We start from the raw sequence: 18478 nt of genomic DNA, 5'->3' as shown, positions 1-18478 counted from the left end.
GAACGAAGTCGCAGGCATCAGCTAGTATAATATATTAAGTTTAATGAAAAAAGTTCTAAACGTAGTTGCGGCGTTTGTCTTTACATGATTAAAATTTTACTAATACCATAAATGTCAAAGGCTTTGGCATCGGCATTATGGGTCATTATTGATCTTTCATGCAATACTTTGGTTTAGATTCTAACTGTCCTTGTTGGTCACCCAGGGATGAAAGTTTACTAACACAGTAATTTTCCATCAATATTTAAGTCTATTTTAAATGAAATGACAAGGTACCATTCATGGACATCAATGTAAAATATTTAGCAATGAAACTGCACTTAGTATTGTAATAAAATGTATAACGACGGCTATTTCCTTTACAAATTAACCCTTAACTGACACCAAAGGTTTTTGTAGAGGAGTAATTTTTAATCGCACTCTTGACTGTTTTGATCGTAAAGTTTGAAAGTTGGGCTGATTACGTACATAAAAACTAATCAGTGCCGTTAAGAGGAGTCTAACGACGCCGCGGCCAAGTTTGTGACAAACACGCAAGGGGCGGAAACTTCCGCGAACAATTACGTTACTGTGACGATGCGCATTCATCGGAAAAATGGTGAAGCGACAGGGAACTAATTTGTCTGTTATTATTTTAATATAGACATAATAATTATTTTAATATAGACATTATAATTTAGACATAGCCTAGAAAGCCTTTATATAATACTAGCTGCGCCCCGGGACTTCGCTCCATTGGGTCAAGTAGATAATGGGTGAAGAGGTAACAAACAAACAAATATCGTATTTATAATATTAGTTGGGATGGGATTACACCGAAATACAAATTTAAATTTTAACTATGAAAAGACAAGAACAATAAGAAATTACATTTTTACTTTCGCATTTATGTAATATATTTATTACTAGCTTTTGCCCGCTTCTCCCGCGTGAATTTCATAGTCAAATCTCAGTAATTTTTTATCGCATACTCTGTAAGATTATATTACATGATTCAAATTAGCATTTTTTCTCATCGTTAGTTCAATTTCCTGTTTCCCGCTGCGTGTCTCGTCCCGCAAACTTGTCAATTCCTGTTATATAATGTAGATATCCCGTCCCGTTTCCTACATATTGTGCCATCATGTTTATCGCAATGTGTCTCGTTCCGTTTCGCACTCCGAAATCCAAATTTTCAAGTCACTAACTTCGATAGTTTAGAACTTTCATATTTACAGTTTTTCACCCCTTTCACCCCCTTCGGAGTAGAATTTCCAAAAATCATCTCTTAGTGCTCACCTACCCTCACCTACATGCTAAATTTAAGCTTCCCGCCCACCAGTATCGGGTGTAAGTTGTTTGTCAGTCAGTCAGTCAGTCAGTCAGTCAGTCAGTCAGTCAGTCAGTCAGTCAGTCAGTCAGTCAGTCAGTCAGTCAGTCAGTCAGTCAGTCAGTCAGTCAGTCAGTCAGTCAGTCAGTCAGTCAGTCAGTCAGTCAGTCAGTCGCTCAGCAACGGAAGAGTTTTATATACTTATAATATTGATACATACTGCGCCCACAATGCGCCCACCCTTTTCTGTTATCCTTTTTCACTACCCAAAGGCTGGCTGGAAGAGATTGCTTAGCTGCTGCAGCAATAGGCCTACCATTAGTCCATATGTATGGACAATTGTATTATTTTGTACTAATATTGTTTTTATGGGCAATATATATTTTGTATTGTTTTGTAAATTTAGCTTTAATAAAGAATTAAAGAAAGTAGACAGAGGAAGTCGTTCTGTCAACTGATAACAATTTTCGTATGAATACAACGAAAATAAATAAAATTACCTTGTGCACATAAGTATCAAGTAAAAATCTTACGATTTCGTTGCGGGCTATGACCGCGCTCTGTGTTACACTGCGAGCCGCCGTCGTGCCGTGTTCAACAATATGAAAGTATCTACTTAAAATAATTCGGCATGCGTATTTTTTAATTTCACGATATTTTAGAATCTATTAATCCAATTTATGTGTTGTAAAAATGCACCTTTTAATTTACAATATTTTTTTACATACAAACTCACAAACGCTTACCTCTTTATAATATTAGTATGGATTTGTGAGAGAGAAACCATAGCGTGATCTAGAAATTTAAAAGTTTTAGTGGCGCCATCTAGTGATTTATTTCGGTAGTACAATATATATATATATATATATATAATTTTGTCTGAGCGAAACCTTAGCGCGTTTTAAAAGTCCTCACAAAAGCTCTCACCGTAACAGTACTTTTTTCAAGGTACTATATGTCTATACTGTACCTAAATGTTTGCGAAATGTCAAGTTTTTGGGGAAGATAGGAACATTTTTAATTTTTTTAAACTTTATTGCACAAAAATACAATATGTAATCAAGAGGCGGGCCTACAACCGTCAACTTTTGTTTAAATAGTTGGTCTATAATAAATTAAAACTAGCGTGTAGTGGTAATGAAAATAATTATATTGAACTTCCAAAATGACAAATCTTAATTTTACATATTAAAAAGACCATCGGCGGCAATCTTATCTGTCAATATGAGAAAATATTTAAACCTAGAATACATTTTGATTTATTGTTTTATTAGTGGCCACTGTACTGAATTTAAAACCTGGACAACCTTTTTCACATTTATATATTACTTGGGATGTAGGCATGTATACAATCATGGATGTTTATACACCCCGGACATTTGAGATTACATGGGTTGATAAATTTGAGAGTCCCTTTGGAGAAGTTGATATTAGTAAGTTGTGATGTAAGTGTTGTTTATGTAATGAAGATTTTACTATTATTTATCCTTCAAAATATTAAATGGATTTTTTGCCATTCCTTAGGCGAAGAGCTATTAATTTATTATTGCATACCCATGCCGATAAAACGTGTAACATTTTCTTTTAACCAATCTGTATAAAGTAGACTGAATTGGGTACCTTAATGTGCTGTTGACTGTACACATGTTTTTTGCAACTATTTTTTCTTTAATTAATTCAACATGTCATTGTTAAAGCTTTATTTAAATATGTCAGGTAAATGGGAAGATATATTGGGCCTACAACTTAATTAGGGAGATACACGAGTACATACATGTGATTGATTCAATCGCTCAGCCATCTGTTAGTATTCCCTAAACACATCACATCGCTCCCTATGTCGTCGACGAATTATTATTAGTACAAGAGTAAATATACTTAGTCACGTACAAATTACATTACTAGGTAAGTATTAGAAGTTATCAATATATAAGAGTAATTGGATTTATAAAGTACCAAGTTTTTCAATGATGATTTAACGACCTTTTTTCGCTTCACACATTGAAATAATTTAAATTTTGATCGATTAACGAATATTAAGAAAAGGAGGATATAAAAGAACTCAAAAGATAAAAAGAATCATTGGACTGCATTATAAAAACTGTTTCAATTAAAAAATTAGATAGCATTTTAAATGATCTTTCAAACTTATATTTCAATGGACGCGGCGATGATACGTAGTTGTAGTATATAAATACGTCTATGAAGTGTCCATGATCGAATCCTGCATGACATTCATAGTGCGGGTGGTGTGCTGATAATGAAATTCTTTTCAAGAGGAGCAGAGTGGCGAGACGTGCCCTCCCGCAAAAGCCGGTGCACGCTCTCGTGGCAAAAACAAAGGCGTTGATTAATCTTTTTGAAACTATTTTGGGTAATTACATTTTCTAATTGGGATCCTAAAAATACAATTAAAAATTTGTTAACTAAATTTATTTTTATCAGTATTTTTTTTATTCAGACTAAAAGCATTATCTACCAAACAAACTTCAGGAAAAACTAAAACATAGTTTATAGCGATAGGTGTATGAAATATGAATAATAATACAAAGTAAGTTATATATACTCATGATAATATGAAGTATTACTTATTAACAATGTATGTAAAACTAAAAGTTACAGTAAAATAACTACCTGTATTCAAACAACAATTTCAGTCAAATATATCAGATAAAGCGTTGTCGTCAGGCAAGCCGTCTCCCGGGAAATCTAGTCATGATTTAATACACACTGCTTCTCTACCACTTACCTACAAATAACATTGAAATAGGCAGAGAATAAACTTAATAAAATTAGTATTTATAAATTACAAATGGTCCTACCTTTTGATACTCAAAAGCCAGTGAGGCGTTTTCTTAAAATAACACACCGCAAAATGTTTTTACTTTACCGTTACGCAAAATTAACAAAATATTATTTGAAGGTACGAAATAAAGTTTTCATCCCGCTTTATATCGATGTGTCTGTCCAGTTTGGACGTAGCTAACTTACAAATTTATATTTATCAAAGAGATACAGCGCGCACGGATACATCCCGTCGCTCCGGCGAGGCTCTGCGATAAATCGACTCGCTCCGAAGCTCCCAGAATTCGCGCCTTGTGACCGAATTCGAAAAATCCGACGCCTCTACTGATCGCCTTATCAGATCTACCCGAACTACTTCACAAGATAAATGGGATTGTTCTCTTTCAGCAAAAGCGATTGAAAACCAAATGTTACATTTTAAAATTCTATTTTATCCTGATGCCGAGTTGTTTACATATAAATATTATCTCAACACCTGTAAATGACAAAATATTCTTGCAAAATGGTGAGTCAGGAATACGGAAATACATATCTCCAGTGACTTGTGCAGAGTAAATGAAGGATGAAAGATCGGCACAATGTAGAAACAAATAAAAGGCGACAAAGATATGAGGAAAGGGCAGGAAAGGGGTGCAGGCGGTGATCAATGTTGTTATATTTATAGTTTTGTTTATGTAAATGTTCGGTGTAATTATTTCTTATCTTTATTCAATTTGCTTAGCGGAATTTAATAACTTAGACATCCAATTTATCATTTGCTTTTCGTAAACAAGTGTCATAAGCTTTAAGTCTAATAAGCTTTATCATAAAATAGCTTTGACTAGTAAATTACAATTCAGATAAATATTACCTAATTTAACTAATGCAAAAAGAAAATAGTAAAAAAAAGATATCAGCGGAAGAGAAAACGTGAAAAGATACCAATCCGTCTGTTTGTGCGATATTGCTCGGCGAAACTATTCATTAAACCTCGATTTCAGATTCAATTTATTTGTTCGTATGAAGTCCAGGGTTTTTGTTGCTTTTGAACGTTTTGCCTTTTGCGTTAAACGATGTGTATCGTAATGGTCTCTCGGATAATAAAATGCGAATGCTAGCAATTTGCGCCACTGGCAAGTAAAACTGTTCTGCGAAACACAAAACCACTAGATATCGATTCACTTACGTAACAGTTTTTTATGTATTTACCAGCTGAACGTAAGCAAACTTAATGATATAAATTTAAACAACCGTTGGAACTGCATTTTTATTTTTGTAAGTTAAGTGGCACTTTTTCGAACTAGATCGAACTTGACTCTTTTACAAACTTCTTCGAAAGATTTTCAATTATTTTCTAGAGAGCAGTTTCTTCTTTATTTTGTTTATGTTTTGTTTCTGTCTGTATTTTCACTTGAAATAAAATTCTTATAAAAACGTTACGGTAATGTTTTGTTTGGTTACTATGTCAAGCAAAGTTTGCAGATTTTAGTAACTTTCTTGTATTTGTACATATTATATAATTCGCATAGGAGTCTCAGACGCAGCTGGTTTCTTAATATTTAAAGAGAAATGACTATGCTGTCGTCAAGTGAACGCTACGTAAAAATACAAAATGCCTGCTGAAAAAATTCCGAGCCTGCTCGAGGTACATCGTTTTAGTGTCTGCCTTATCACGATGACAACATATCTTAATTGTATAAACTAGTACTTTCAAACTATTATACTTTTGGTACTTACAGCCTAATACTGACGAAATATATTTCTTGAAATATAATATAGATGAACAAAATTTACCTATTTTTATTGAAAGTTCCATGCATCCTTTCTTTACTCATTTTTTATTAGCTGTAGGAGTGTAGGGCAAAGGCCTCCCTCCCATTTAGGTAATAAGTATTTTAATTTTTATATAGTAGATATAAAAATTAAAATACTTATTACCTTATTAAATAATAATAAGTAATTTGTATATAGTAGATTATAAAAGTTAAAAGAGCACAAATATTGTAATTATAGCTGAAGTTCTGAATTGTGAATTTCAGTTCTCGGCCTCTTTGCACGGATTGTACGTTATTCGATGCTTTTAAACTTCTGTAATGGGTCAACAAAGTTTTAATGGTCTAGTGTAAAATTCCTTAATTGGATTGATTGACAAAGTGAACCGGACAGTTTGTCACTTGATGTTTATAAGGGTAGAAATTGTCAAACAAATCTTATATAAACTTTGATATTTAATAAATTAGTATAATATGTATATTGTACTCTGAGGTCTACTAGTAAATAACAAACAATACTAATCACATTTTCACTTGACTTTCATTTTGTAAACTGCTTCTAATATATTCGCTTTAACAGACGGGTGTGCTGATAACGCCAACTTATCACAAATCATTGGATTTCTCTTGGCATATGGTAAGGACTTTCAAATAATCGCATTAAGTAATAAGTTATGTGTACAAGAAACAAAATACACAAAAACTAAATAGACCATGATTGAAGATAACAAAAACCGAATATCGCATCTCACGTATTGATTTCCCAGAGGATTGGAGCGTATGTGTATGATTCCGGTCATTTCCGATACGCCGCAGGACTACTTTAGTCCCGATAGAAACCATGACACGTGGGGCTCCATCTAGATTGTCCGACACAAAGGTAAACGGAACAAGACAAATTTACGAGGGTTCGTATTTTCACATTCAACGACGATGTACGATCAAAGTTGAACAATTTACCGAAAACACAACTCAAGATGCGGTTTTTCTAGGTAAAACATGTTTGTCTTTTTCTGCCCCTTGATTAGCATCACTTTGCGTATGCAATCGTCCTCTGTCCTGTGCGTCTCTGATCTATTGATATACTGTGAACACGAATTCAATGGGTTTTTGGGAAAATAACAAACAATTTCCTTCAGGTACTCCATTAATATTCAGATGAGCGGAAAAGTGAAAAATGGTACCAACAAAACTTCTCGTAGCGAACTATGCGTGAAACGCTGAAGGGAGATTTGTAATGACGATATGGATATATCACAGCTGATTTTGTCGATACCCCTTGATGGCGAATAATACGATTATTTCCTTCGCACAAAAGGCGGGCAGTATTATATGTATAATCCTCTTTCGCCCGAGACTCCTTACAGTGTAGACGTGTTACTCGTTGATATTAAAATCAATTAAAGACTTTCGCGCTGATTACGCTCTTATTAGTGTCAACATACGCGTGTTTGTCCTATCCAAACAATCCGTGCACTTACGTCGCATTAATATTAGTTCCTTTAACGTGTCACTGCCACCAAGGTCACGGCAAGTTGTAGCGAGTGCGGTTACCGCAACCTCACCTCCGCAGGAAAAAGACAATTACTACGAGTATTTTTGTCTCGCTTCTCAAATCATATCGCGGTGGTGGTGGTAGGGACCGGCGCCTGCGCTACGAGAGTGCTACGATTTGTGCTGTGTGCTACGAGATTGCCTACCGTGACGTGCGTCATCTACACTACAACTAAAGTGTGTGCTACGAGCAGCTACGAGGGCCCACAAACAGCAATATTTAGCTTGATTTACTACGCCGAATCGAAATAATGTGAGTGGAATTATACAAACAAGAAATTGAATGTGCTACGCTTCGTACGACTGCTACGTATATGTGAGAACGGGTTATTAGGACGAATCACCTTGTCATTTGATACACGGGTAAAATTTGAATGACACTTGCAGTGCTGCATTGTTACACAATACGAGTTATTTGTTTACGGAACTTTTGTCTGCGTAGTCTATCAAAATATAAATTATAGAATGAGCTTACAAACTATGGATTCTCTTAACAAATCTCTCTCTGACTCAAATCTAAATTTGTTGTCACAAGACACTACTCCACCAAATTATGTTGGCACTCGTATAAAGAGAAAGAGAAGTAACGATCTCTGTTCAAGCGACCTTGAAAGGTTCCAGGAAGAGATGAGAAATATGATGCTGAATTTGAGTGACAAGTTGGAGAAGAACACTGTCTCCCTGACGCATACTATAAATGAAATGAAACGCTCTATTGTAAATATAGAAAGTAGTGTTTCTTTTGTTACTACTCAAAATGAAAATCTTCAGAAAAAACTGGAGTCTATGGAGATCCAAAGAAAAAAGGACTTAGAATATATATCTCTCCTGGAGAATCAACTTGAAGATGTGCAAAGAATAAACCGTAAAACTTGCATAGAAATCCGCAATGTCCCAACCAAACAAAATGAGACCAAAGAAGATCTTGTCTCTATGGCTTCTACATTGTCGGAAAGTGTTGGCTGCCAGAAGATTACTAAGACCGACATTAAAGACATTTATCGTGTTAAGAAAAATAAAAATAACGATAATAAAACTATAGTTCTGGAACTTACGTCTGTGCTAACTAAAACTGATGTTCTAAAATCCTGTAAATCTTTTAATTATAGGAATAAATCTTCTAAGTTAAGTTTGAAACACTTGGGATTTAAGACTGACGGTGATTCGCCTATATTTGTCTCAGAACTACTCACTGCAAAAGCTGCGCGGCTTTACTTCTTGGCCAGGGACTTGCATAGAAGACAACTCTTTAAATACTGTTGGACGGCCTTCGGTAAAGTATATCTAAGGAAGAACGATACATCGCCGATCGTCACGGTTGTTAATGAAGCCCAGCTTCAGGTGCTTTCCAAATCAGAGGCATGACTAGTTCTGCCTTGTAAACTTTGGTTAAATTATCAGCAAATAGTATTTTGGTTTCTAAAACGTATTACTTGTAATTATTATAAGTGCTTAATGGTTTCTGAAGCTACCTACTATATATATAGATCTATAAGTGTCCTAACAGTGTCTTGCTATTACATGTTTTTAGTATTAAACAACCTCACACAGTCAGTATCAGTACTCATAGTTTACAATGTAACAAACCCATATTTCTCGTATTTCGTCATTTTTTGTTATACATGCACATACATAATGTCCCGTAGAATGAAAATTTATGAATATGGATAATACATATTTTATTACAAAAGAAATATACAACACTGAAGTAGCTTTTTCTATGGCTTGTACAATAGAGGAACTAAATAACCATAATAAAGATAGGCGCGTTGACTGCTCTATTATTACTCAGAACATCTGTAGTGTTTACTCCAATATTGATGACCTGTTAGCTGTACTCTCTTCAATTAGGAACTCCATAGATGTTTTGATCTTAACAGAATGTAGACTGAATATTGACAAGCCGATACCTCAGCTTGACGGTTATAATGCTTATCACTCCACTAAATATATAAACCAAAATGACGGTGTAGTGATATATATCAGAAAGGAATTTAAATCAACTGTAAAAGAAATAAATATAACTGATGCTTCATGTCTTCAGGTTAATATTGGTAACTGTATAATTTTTGGTATCTATCGATCGCCATCTTTTAAAAATGCTGAACCTTTTGTAAATTCCCTTGGCTGTTATCTTAATCAACTAAGTGACTTTAAAAATATAATCATTACAGGAGACATAAATATTAATTTGATCAGTTATCCGACAGATCTAGCAAATACTATTGCAAACAGGTCCAAATATTTAAATATGCTTTCTGTGTACGGGCTTTTACCTGGGCATTACTTTCCAACACGATATGATAATTGTTTAGACCATGCAATATTAAAAACTGAAAATAATAACGTCAATGCTTGTATAGCTGTGTTGGATTCTACTATTACGGATCACAATATGGTCTATATCGATCTCCAAACTCCTACAAACTGTTTTAAAAAATCAACATTTAATACCAAAATAGACCTCCTTAACGCTGTATCATCGCTAGAAAATAAAAATGTAGATTCCCTTCTGTTGCTTTCCGATCCAAACGATATAACAGACCTTCTCATTCAAAAAAATTACTCAAACTGTAACTGAAAATACCAAAACAGTAATCGTTTCCAAAAGTAAAAGAAACATCAAGCCATGGATCACTCCTGGCTTGATTAAATGTATTAAAAATAGAAATAGGTTACAACAAAAAGCTAGAAATGACCAGCATAACTTAATATTAAATGTAACTTATCGCAGATACCGCAACTTTCTTAATAATTTGTTGAAAAAACTCAAACGCACCTATGAAAGAAACCAACTTAATATTGCTTCAAAAAATCCTAAATCCTTATGGAATACAATAAAAACAATCGCTAATTTAAAAAAAGCTACTTCTAATAATTCCGAACTTTTAAATATTTTACAAACTCCATCTGAATCTGTTGAATACGTAAATAATCATTTTGCTAATGTTGGGTGTAAACTTGCAGAGAAATTCAAAAGTGGTTCAGACGGGAGCACTGGTGACCCCGGTGCAGAATCTCAAACACATTCGTTTGTGCTTTTTGACACGGATTGTCAGGAAGTCTACCAGGTGCTGATGGGACTGAGAGCAACTAGTGCTCCTGGCTGGGACTGCATAAGTACCAAGTTTCTCCAATTAAGTAGTCATATTTTGACTCCTATACTCGCCCATTTGTTCAACCGGTGTTTTGAACTCGGTATTTTTCCAAGAGCCTTGAAACGTGCAATCATTCATCCAGTGCACAAGAGTGGGAACAGAGACGACATTAACAACTTTAGACCAATCTCGGTACTCTCTGCTATTTCCAAAATAATCGAAAAATTAATTAACTCGAGGTTAATAAATTATCTTAATAAATTCAAATTACTATCCTCACGTCAATATGGGTTTAGGTCAGGCAGGAGTACCGAAGATGCTGTGGCTGATTTGACTAACTTGGTAGTATCTCAACTCGATTCTGGCAAAAAATGTTTAACGCTATTCCTTGATTTAAAAAATGCTTTTGATACGGTCTCTGTTCCAGCTCTTGTGCAAAAACTCGAGAGGATTGGTGTACGAGGCGTTCCGCTGAGGCTCTTGTCTGACTACCTAAATGAGCGAAAGCAAAGAGTTAAAGTGGGTGACTTCACTAGTCGCGACACATCTATAAGCTACGGTGTTCCCCAGGGCAGCGTGCTTGGCCCGACTCTTTTCTTAATTTATATTAATAGTTTATGCGAGCTGAATCTTGAGGGAGGTCAGGTATTTTGCTATGCGGACGACACTGCCATCGTCTTTTCGGGTAACTCCTGGAGGAATGTATATGATCTAGCGGAGCGTGGACTTATAGCTGCTCAAGATTGGCTGAAATGTAATTTACTTACACTCAACCTTACTAAGACAAACTATATTGCCTTTTCTATTAGAAATAATACGCAACCACCCCTAAATCTATCATTAAAAATCCACACTTGCGGGGGCTCCCTCGAGGACTGTGATTGCCTTGCTGTTGCTAAAGTGACATCTACGAAATACTTGGGAGTTATCATTGACCAAAACTTAAATTGGTTCTCTCATGTTGATATGGTTGCAGCTAGGATAAGAAAACTTTCATGGATTTTTAAATATTTAAGGCATATAGCCAACCCTAAACTCCTTCATAATATCTATGTATCTCTTATTCAATCAGTGCTTATTTATTGTATTTCAGTTTGGGGCTGCGTGGCTAAAACGAAACTTATTGAACTTGAACGTGCCCAACGCTCCTTGTTAAAACTTATGCATTTTAAACCATATCGATACCCTACCCATATGCTGTACGCGGAAACTAATGTTCTCACTATTAGGCAACTTTACATTTTACACTCTGTTCTTAGACTACATAAAACCTTAAAATATGACAAAACCATTTTAACTCAGAGAAGAATGAACGTAATCAACATACAACCTTCTAAAACTATTTTTGAATCTAAACAAAGCCGTAAATTAACTGAATATCTGTATAAGACACTTAATAACAAAATGAAAATCTATTCTAAAACCTATTATGACTGTAAACGAGAAGTATCATCCTGGTTACAGAAGCTTACGTATGATGATACTGAAGCGCTACTTGTTAAAGTTATTTAAAATAAGCTAAATGCATACACATCTGTGAGGAAATATCTATTATATACCTACATAATTCACAAATGTACTTAATTAAGATAAATTAATATAAGATTAACTTAAATATTATGATCATACTTTAGTTTTGTTCTCTTATGTCATTGTACCGAAAGAGCGGGACTCGCCAGATACAGGTTTTACAAACTTAATTGGTGAGCCCCTGCAACCTCTGTATTGTAAATCTTTGTTATAGAATAAATGATTTTGATTTTTTTTTTTGATTTTTGAATAAATATTTACGTAATCTTTTTTTTCTCTTTTGTTTCCTACTTTCTGTTATATGTTTTCATTACTATTTACATTGCTATTTATATTAGAATTATGTAATTGTTCACTTATTATTTGCGTCGTTAAATAGATTTTTATAGTTTTGCTAAAACATTGAAACAATATATTTAGCTGGAAGACCGATTTTAAAATATATCGTTGTTTTTGACAAGATACTAGATGCTGCCATTTTCATGTTGTCAAAGAAATCTATGGGGAACGTAGAAAGTAGACACGGATTTATTAAGGCTACTTATTGTACATAATATATTTCGGTCACCTTTCAAAGGCAGTACGAAACGGCGACGATAGTGGTAAATTTAGGACTACATACAGGACGTATTACATAAAGAGGATGGTAGGATTTCTCCTTGTGTGTAAAAGTGACACGATTGCCTGACTTCAAACAATAGTAAAATGCGTCACGTGGCCCCATTAGAAGTTAGGTAAAGTTTGTGTCAAAAGGTAGGCAAGGCATTCAATTACTGTCGGGGCTTATTGCGGAGTGTGACGGTAAACAGTTTTGTGAGCTCGTGGTAAATTAAATAAACAAGACCGAGAAGCGGCTCGAACCTCTAGAGCACAACGTTTTAGAAAATACGAGTATAGAACCTTTACATAAACGAGTAAAAACTGTTATGACAAATATATCTCACAATTATTTTTTATGAGTTTATTGATATTGCTCTTCGCTGTATCTACAAATACATAACAATCTATTCGATTATAAAGAAGGTCACAAAACAAAGCTTCTAAAAGAGATTTATTTTAGTTTTAAGTTTAGTAATTCTAAAAACCACGATATGAGACCGCATGCTACTGACGGGTACACTTGACACACTTCCATAATGATGATTCACTATGCGGTTATTAGTGCATTTATATGAATTAATGACTCACACACACATTTCAGAAAATAATACATTGAAATAACTTTTGTTAGTAGGTATAAGATGAATATATAATCTAGAAAAGGTAGTGAAATTAAAATGAAACCTCATTTTCCTCAAATAGTAACGGTTTTAAGCTGATATCATTGCATTACATTTTATTCAAACGACCATTGAAAAGGGTCTTTGAAATGAAATAAAACAGAAACAGTGAGGTTATGAAAGTGATTCAAATAACAAGCTAAATCGAACTGTACAAAGTCATTCACATGAAATATATAAAAGTATCAATGATACCTACGTATTAGAGTCTTTATTTGAAGTGATATTAAACGCAAGTTCAGGTGATAAACCGCCCCCAGTGGCATATCCTCGTATCGGTGAAGGAAAACTAATTTCACGTGTTTGTCTGGCAGGTGGCGTGGTGCTGGCAACACTGTTCTCTCAAATGTGGGCATTGCGTGAATACCGCACTTACGCTTTTGTGAATAATACATGCTTAGATACGCATTTGCAGTCATGCTCAAACTTTATTCAGAGTTATATTTTATTAGTTATTCAAGGGGTCATGCTTTCCTGCTCTAATAACGAATTCATGGAAGCCTACGAATTTGTTCTACCAAACATGCAAGAAAATATTTAGCTATTACTAAGTAACTCATACAACCTAAAGACTTCTTCGTTTATGTACGTAATATTGGTGAGATTTGTGAATTAAGATTCTGTTCTATAACTAAACCGAAAAACTCAAGTAACTAGCTTTCAAACTTTTAAATTTACCAAATTCATAAAATTTTGTAAAAGCATTTTTCGGTAAACTGCGAATTTTAAACTTCTAAAGTTATTGGAGTGTATCACTTTCACAAGCATTTTGGGGAGCGTACTCTATATGCAATTACTTTTAAACTGAAAAAGTTATCTGGGTATGGTATTTTAACAAGTTTTCTACAGTTTACGTAAGATTCCAAATTTTCACAATTAATGAGTTTGACGGAGAACTCGCGCACGCATAGCCCAAATAAACCTAGCTCGTTAGTGCCACCCGAGGCGCGATTGCGTTCAATAGGATGTATTAGTATAAGTGGATTCGCTCGCCACTGGATTGCTCGATTGTGATAGAAGCGTGTCGATTACATTTGCGAATACACGCCTCTCCCCGATTGAGTTATAGCCGCATCTGAGGCTGCCAATCGCCAATTCACCACCATATCTCTGCTCAGGTGACTATATATATTTTTTATGCTGACAGATAAGCTCGCTGGATTTGCATAGCGCTACGTTATTGTATGTTTGTGACTTTTCCTCTGCTCGCATTGCTCCATTCGTGCTCACAAAACTTTTCACACATGGTCTGGCGCACGCACAGTGCCGCTTATTCATATATTTTATAGTATTGTTCACATATGAAATTTATTCAAACGTCAAATACCTATCACATATATAAAGTTCTGGCGGTAACGAGTTTCATTGCTAAGATGTCGAAAGTTTGTTTCAAGTTTTCACATGTAGAAGTCTGTTAAATGAAATTCCGAACAAATTGTTGCTCACACTATAACTACTTAACAGTTAAAACTTAATGTTCCTCTAAGACAGCCCCAAGTTTAACATGGAACTTCTAAGTCAAAGTACGAAATTTCCGACAGTATTTTTTAATCAAATTCAAGATTAAAAATTTATGAAACGACGGCAAACAGTGAACTTTCAAATTAAACACTTAATTAAGCTTTTAGTCCCTAAATTTCTTGTCATGGCACACTCCAGTTACTTGCAAATTTAAATATTTTTACGTATATTTTTTCGTAAATATACATGTACGGTCGAAAGTGAAGATACTGATAATTTGCGTAATAAATCTCAAGTGTTTTTTCCTTATTAGGTGGTGAGTGAGACCGGAAGGTCGGAGGTTCGCCGTTAATAAATTTGCCAGTAATGAGGGCAGAGCGTGGATTGATGGAAAATGTAGCGGCAACAATCGGCTTCATGATGAAATACCTTTAAAACATGACGAAGCCTGGCTGAAACAATAATGACATTATACAAGGTAATTAGCGTTCTCTCAGGGACGATGTATCTCCGCAAGTAAGACTATTATGTTCCCTAAAGCTTTGTATTCATTAACTTGTAACCTTTGTTTCGAAGTCGATATTTTTTACTTCCAGCCAATATACAACATCACGATACGTTTTGAAAAATTCTACAACATTGATCAAATCAAGTAAATGAATTTTAAAGAGCTTTTTATGAACATCTTCCTATATGATAATTAATTTTTTGTTTCTATATAATTCTAGTTTTTATTTTTTAGGTATGTAGCTTATATTATGTTCAAATTGTTCAACTTATGTAAAGGCACATAAGGTCCAAGTTACAGAAGCGGACGAAGGAATTTTTATTGACCCAGGCATTATTGTGTCGCGACTAGATTTAAAGGGGTCGATTACTCGATCTTTATGTAATGATATTCAATAAAATGAGAGTTATAGTGTACGTATTTGCCATTAGGGAGCTTCGCAAAGCCGCCTGTAAATCGAAGGCGGGATGGACCATAAAAGCAGTCGTAAATGGTCTGCCAGCCCGAAGCCGTGCTATGTGCAAAACAAACAAACCTACAGTAGAGTGCTGACGCCGCCGACCATTATATTTGACAGATATGCATGATGAATACGTATTTCCTTTTGTATACTAATAGACACTAACATTTTGCAAAACTATTTCTGACTAAAATAAATCTATTCGGTAAATCTCTGCACAAAATTATCATCGGTGATTTTTTATATTGAGTTAGTTTCAATGACAATTGTGCTGTATTCACACAGTTCGGAATCATAAATTATAGCTATTTTTTCCTATTTTAATATAAGATGAGAGGTCCTATATAATTGTAAAAGTATCTAAATTGCAACAACAAGCTTTGTAATCCAATTGAAAACAAACATTAATTCAAAAGATATCTATTAAAAAATCCATACCTAAGTAAGTGCTATTAGTCAAAACCCAGAATATTTTCAGCGGGTCCACCATATCCTCACTTGCAGGCACCGACGGCGCTCACCGCATGGCGCACTCAAACTGTCAACGGTAATTATCACCAACACAAACACAACAAACCACACTCATGTATATTGTATTCTAATGCTCTTTATATCACCAAATCACATCCCATTTTTGGATCCGAGTGTAGGGACCTATGGGGAAATTATCATCGGTAGTTTAATGAAGGGGTTTGGAGAGAGCGCAGGACGGGCGGTCGGCACGCGGCTCGGTCCGGACTGCCGCGCCGGAGCCCGCCCCGGCCCGCTCGCTGTTCAACACCGACCGTCATTACCAAACATAAAAACCCCGCTATTTTTTTCCCCAATGTTTAAAAACTTTATTGAGTGAGAAAAATCTAATTCTGTCAAATTAATTACAGCCCAGCAGATCTTTGATGTCTAAAACGAAACTGTCTTAATATATTTAAAAGTAATTTACAAATAAATATTTCTCGAAGGATTATTACGGACTTTGACGGCCTCGGTGGCGCAGTGGTGAAGTTCTTGCCACTGAACCGAGAGGTCCCGGGTTCGATCCCCGGTCGGGTCATGATGGAAAACGATCTTTTTCTGATTGGCCCGCGTCTTGGATGTTTATCTATATATGTATTTGTTATAGAATATAGTATCGTTGAGTTAGTATCCCATAACACAAGTCTCGAACTTACTTTGGGGCTAGCCCAATATGTGTGGTTTGTCCTCATTTATTTATTATTTATTTATTTATTTACCTAATTTTTATAATATTCTTATTTCCACACAATTTTGTGTTAATTAGAAATGTAGTCTGAAGAAATTTCCAGCTGTTAATCGAGCAATTTGTAGTAGGTATGATTACTTCAGCGCGAGAAAATTTAATTTACAGCGAAGTAAATTTTAGCTTTTATTACGTTTTATAAGGAATTTAATCAAAGAAATGCCTACAAATAATCAATTGGGCTCAAATTAATGTACCGGAGAGTTACAGCTATCAGTGTAATTAATTTGCACCTTTCCGGCGGAGGTCCGACGATTAAAGTCCGGGACCGTTTAATGTATAGTGCTGGAATCTGATAAGATTGCTATTAATCACGAATGAGTTTCGCCGGCTACGACGTTCCATTAACACCGGCGCGTGGTGCGGTGTTGGGACTCCGCGCTTTGCGTACTAATAAAGGGCTCATAACTACAAGAGCATAATCTGAATAGATCAGCCATAGTAAGAAATAAAGCTGTTGCATTCAGATGACGTTAGTTTGTGGCGGGGGTCTACGCAAACCCTCCACTGTTATATCTTATCTGTGCCAGTCACCTATCTCGTAACACTAAACTTGGAAAAACAAAAGAAAAACTGTACGCACATCCGCACTTTCGCTTTATTTTTTATGCCACTGCCTGAGTTGTTATTAAAGTGTGAGCGAGCACTGCTGTGTGTAAGGGAAAGCGATGAACCTCGTTACAAAAAATGATCCTCTTGTGATGGATAAATGACGGTAGAGCCATGAAACTTTTGGTTAAGCCATATTAATTTAGGGCACGAGCCTGGGTAGAGCTTTTCGTACAATGAGCTTATTAACGCGGACATTCATGGCTTCCGTTTGACATGGTCGAAACCATTATAATAAAGATGTTAAAAGTAGAAATTATGTATCATTTAAAGTAAAAAGATGACGAAGCTCGTTGAGAAGCATGAATTTCTTAATATTAGTTGATAAATTGCAATGTAACTTATCATTAAAGCTTTTACTAACCATGATAGAGTTTGGACGTAGTCGTTAGTGATTACTATTCAATTAAGCGAATATGATAAACGATGTTCGGCTCAGGCCCGTCTCACAATGGATTTTGTTAATTTAAAAAATAAAAGCTTAGTTAAGAATATCCCAGTGTCTGTCTGCATACAAAACGATTAATTAACAAGATCAACAAAATTTCGTAAACGCAGAGACGACAAACAGGGCACGGAGCAAACACAAAGAAAACGCGCCATCGTCAGGTTAGAAACGAAATATTTGTGTTAATTAATTGTGGTTATAATATAGTTTAATTTGTCAGACTTAAATGTTTAAGTTTATTTTACTTGTTTATAATATATGACTGAAATAACCACATGCCACATAAAAGGTCTCAACTTTTCATCAGCAACATTCGTAAATAGTATTTATATTGTTCTTGTTAATTTGGGTGATCACGTCATAAAGGGAATCTAAGTACCTACATCTCATCAACACAACATAATAAT

The 18478-nt window shown here is 35.0% G+C and overlaps 1 protein-coding gene across 12 annotated transcripts in view; it reads right to left on the bottom strand.

Annotated features, from left to right (window-relative positions):
- Window positions 1-18478, bottom strand: part of CadN (Cadherin-N) — a 275837-nt gene that overhangs the window by 61265 nt on the left and 196094 nt on the right. The window contains exon 1 of one of the 12 annotated variants that reach the window (XM_053744679.2): window positions 16195-16468. The exons of 10 other annotated variants lie outside the window; for them this stretch is intronic. In XM_053744679.2, the coding sequence (XP_053600654.1) occupies window positions 16195-16246 (52 nt within the window). In that variant the 5' untranslated portion in view covers window positions 16247-16468. Of the gene's footprint in view, window positions 1-16194; window positions 16469-18478 lie in introns of those variants that run through there. One more of the 12 variants, XM_053744768.2, reaches the window with a different exon arrangement.

The sequence above is a fragment of the Plodia interpunctella genome, chromosome 1 (genome assembly GCF_027563975.2).
Source record: "Plodia interpunctella isolate USDA-ARS_2022_Savannah chromosome 1, ilPloInte3.2, whole genome shotgun sequence".
NCBI classification, from domain to species: Eukaryota; Metazoa; Arthropoda; class Insecta; order Lepidoptera; family Pyralidae; genus Plodia; species Plodia interpunctella.
The sequence above is the reverse complement of the archived record's forward strand: the minus strand, read 5'-3'. Positions and strand labels throughout refer to the sequence as shown.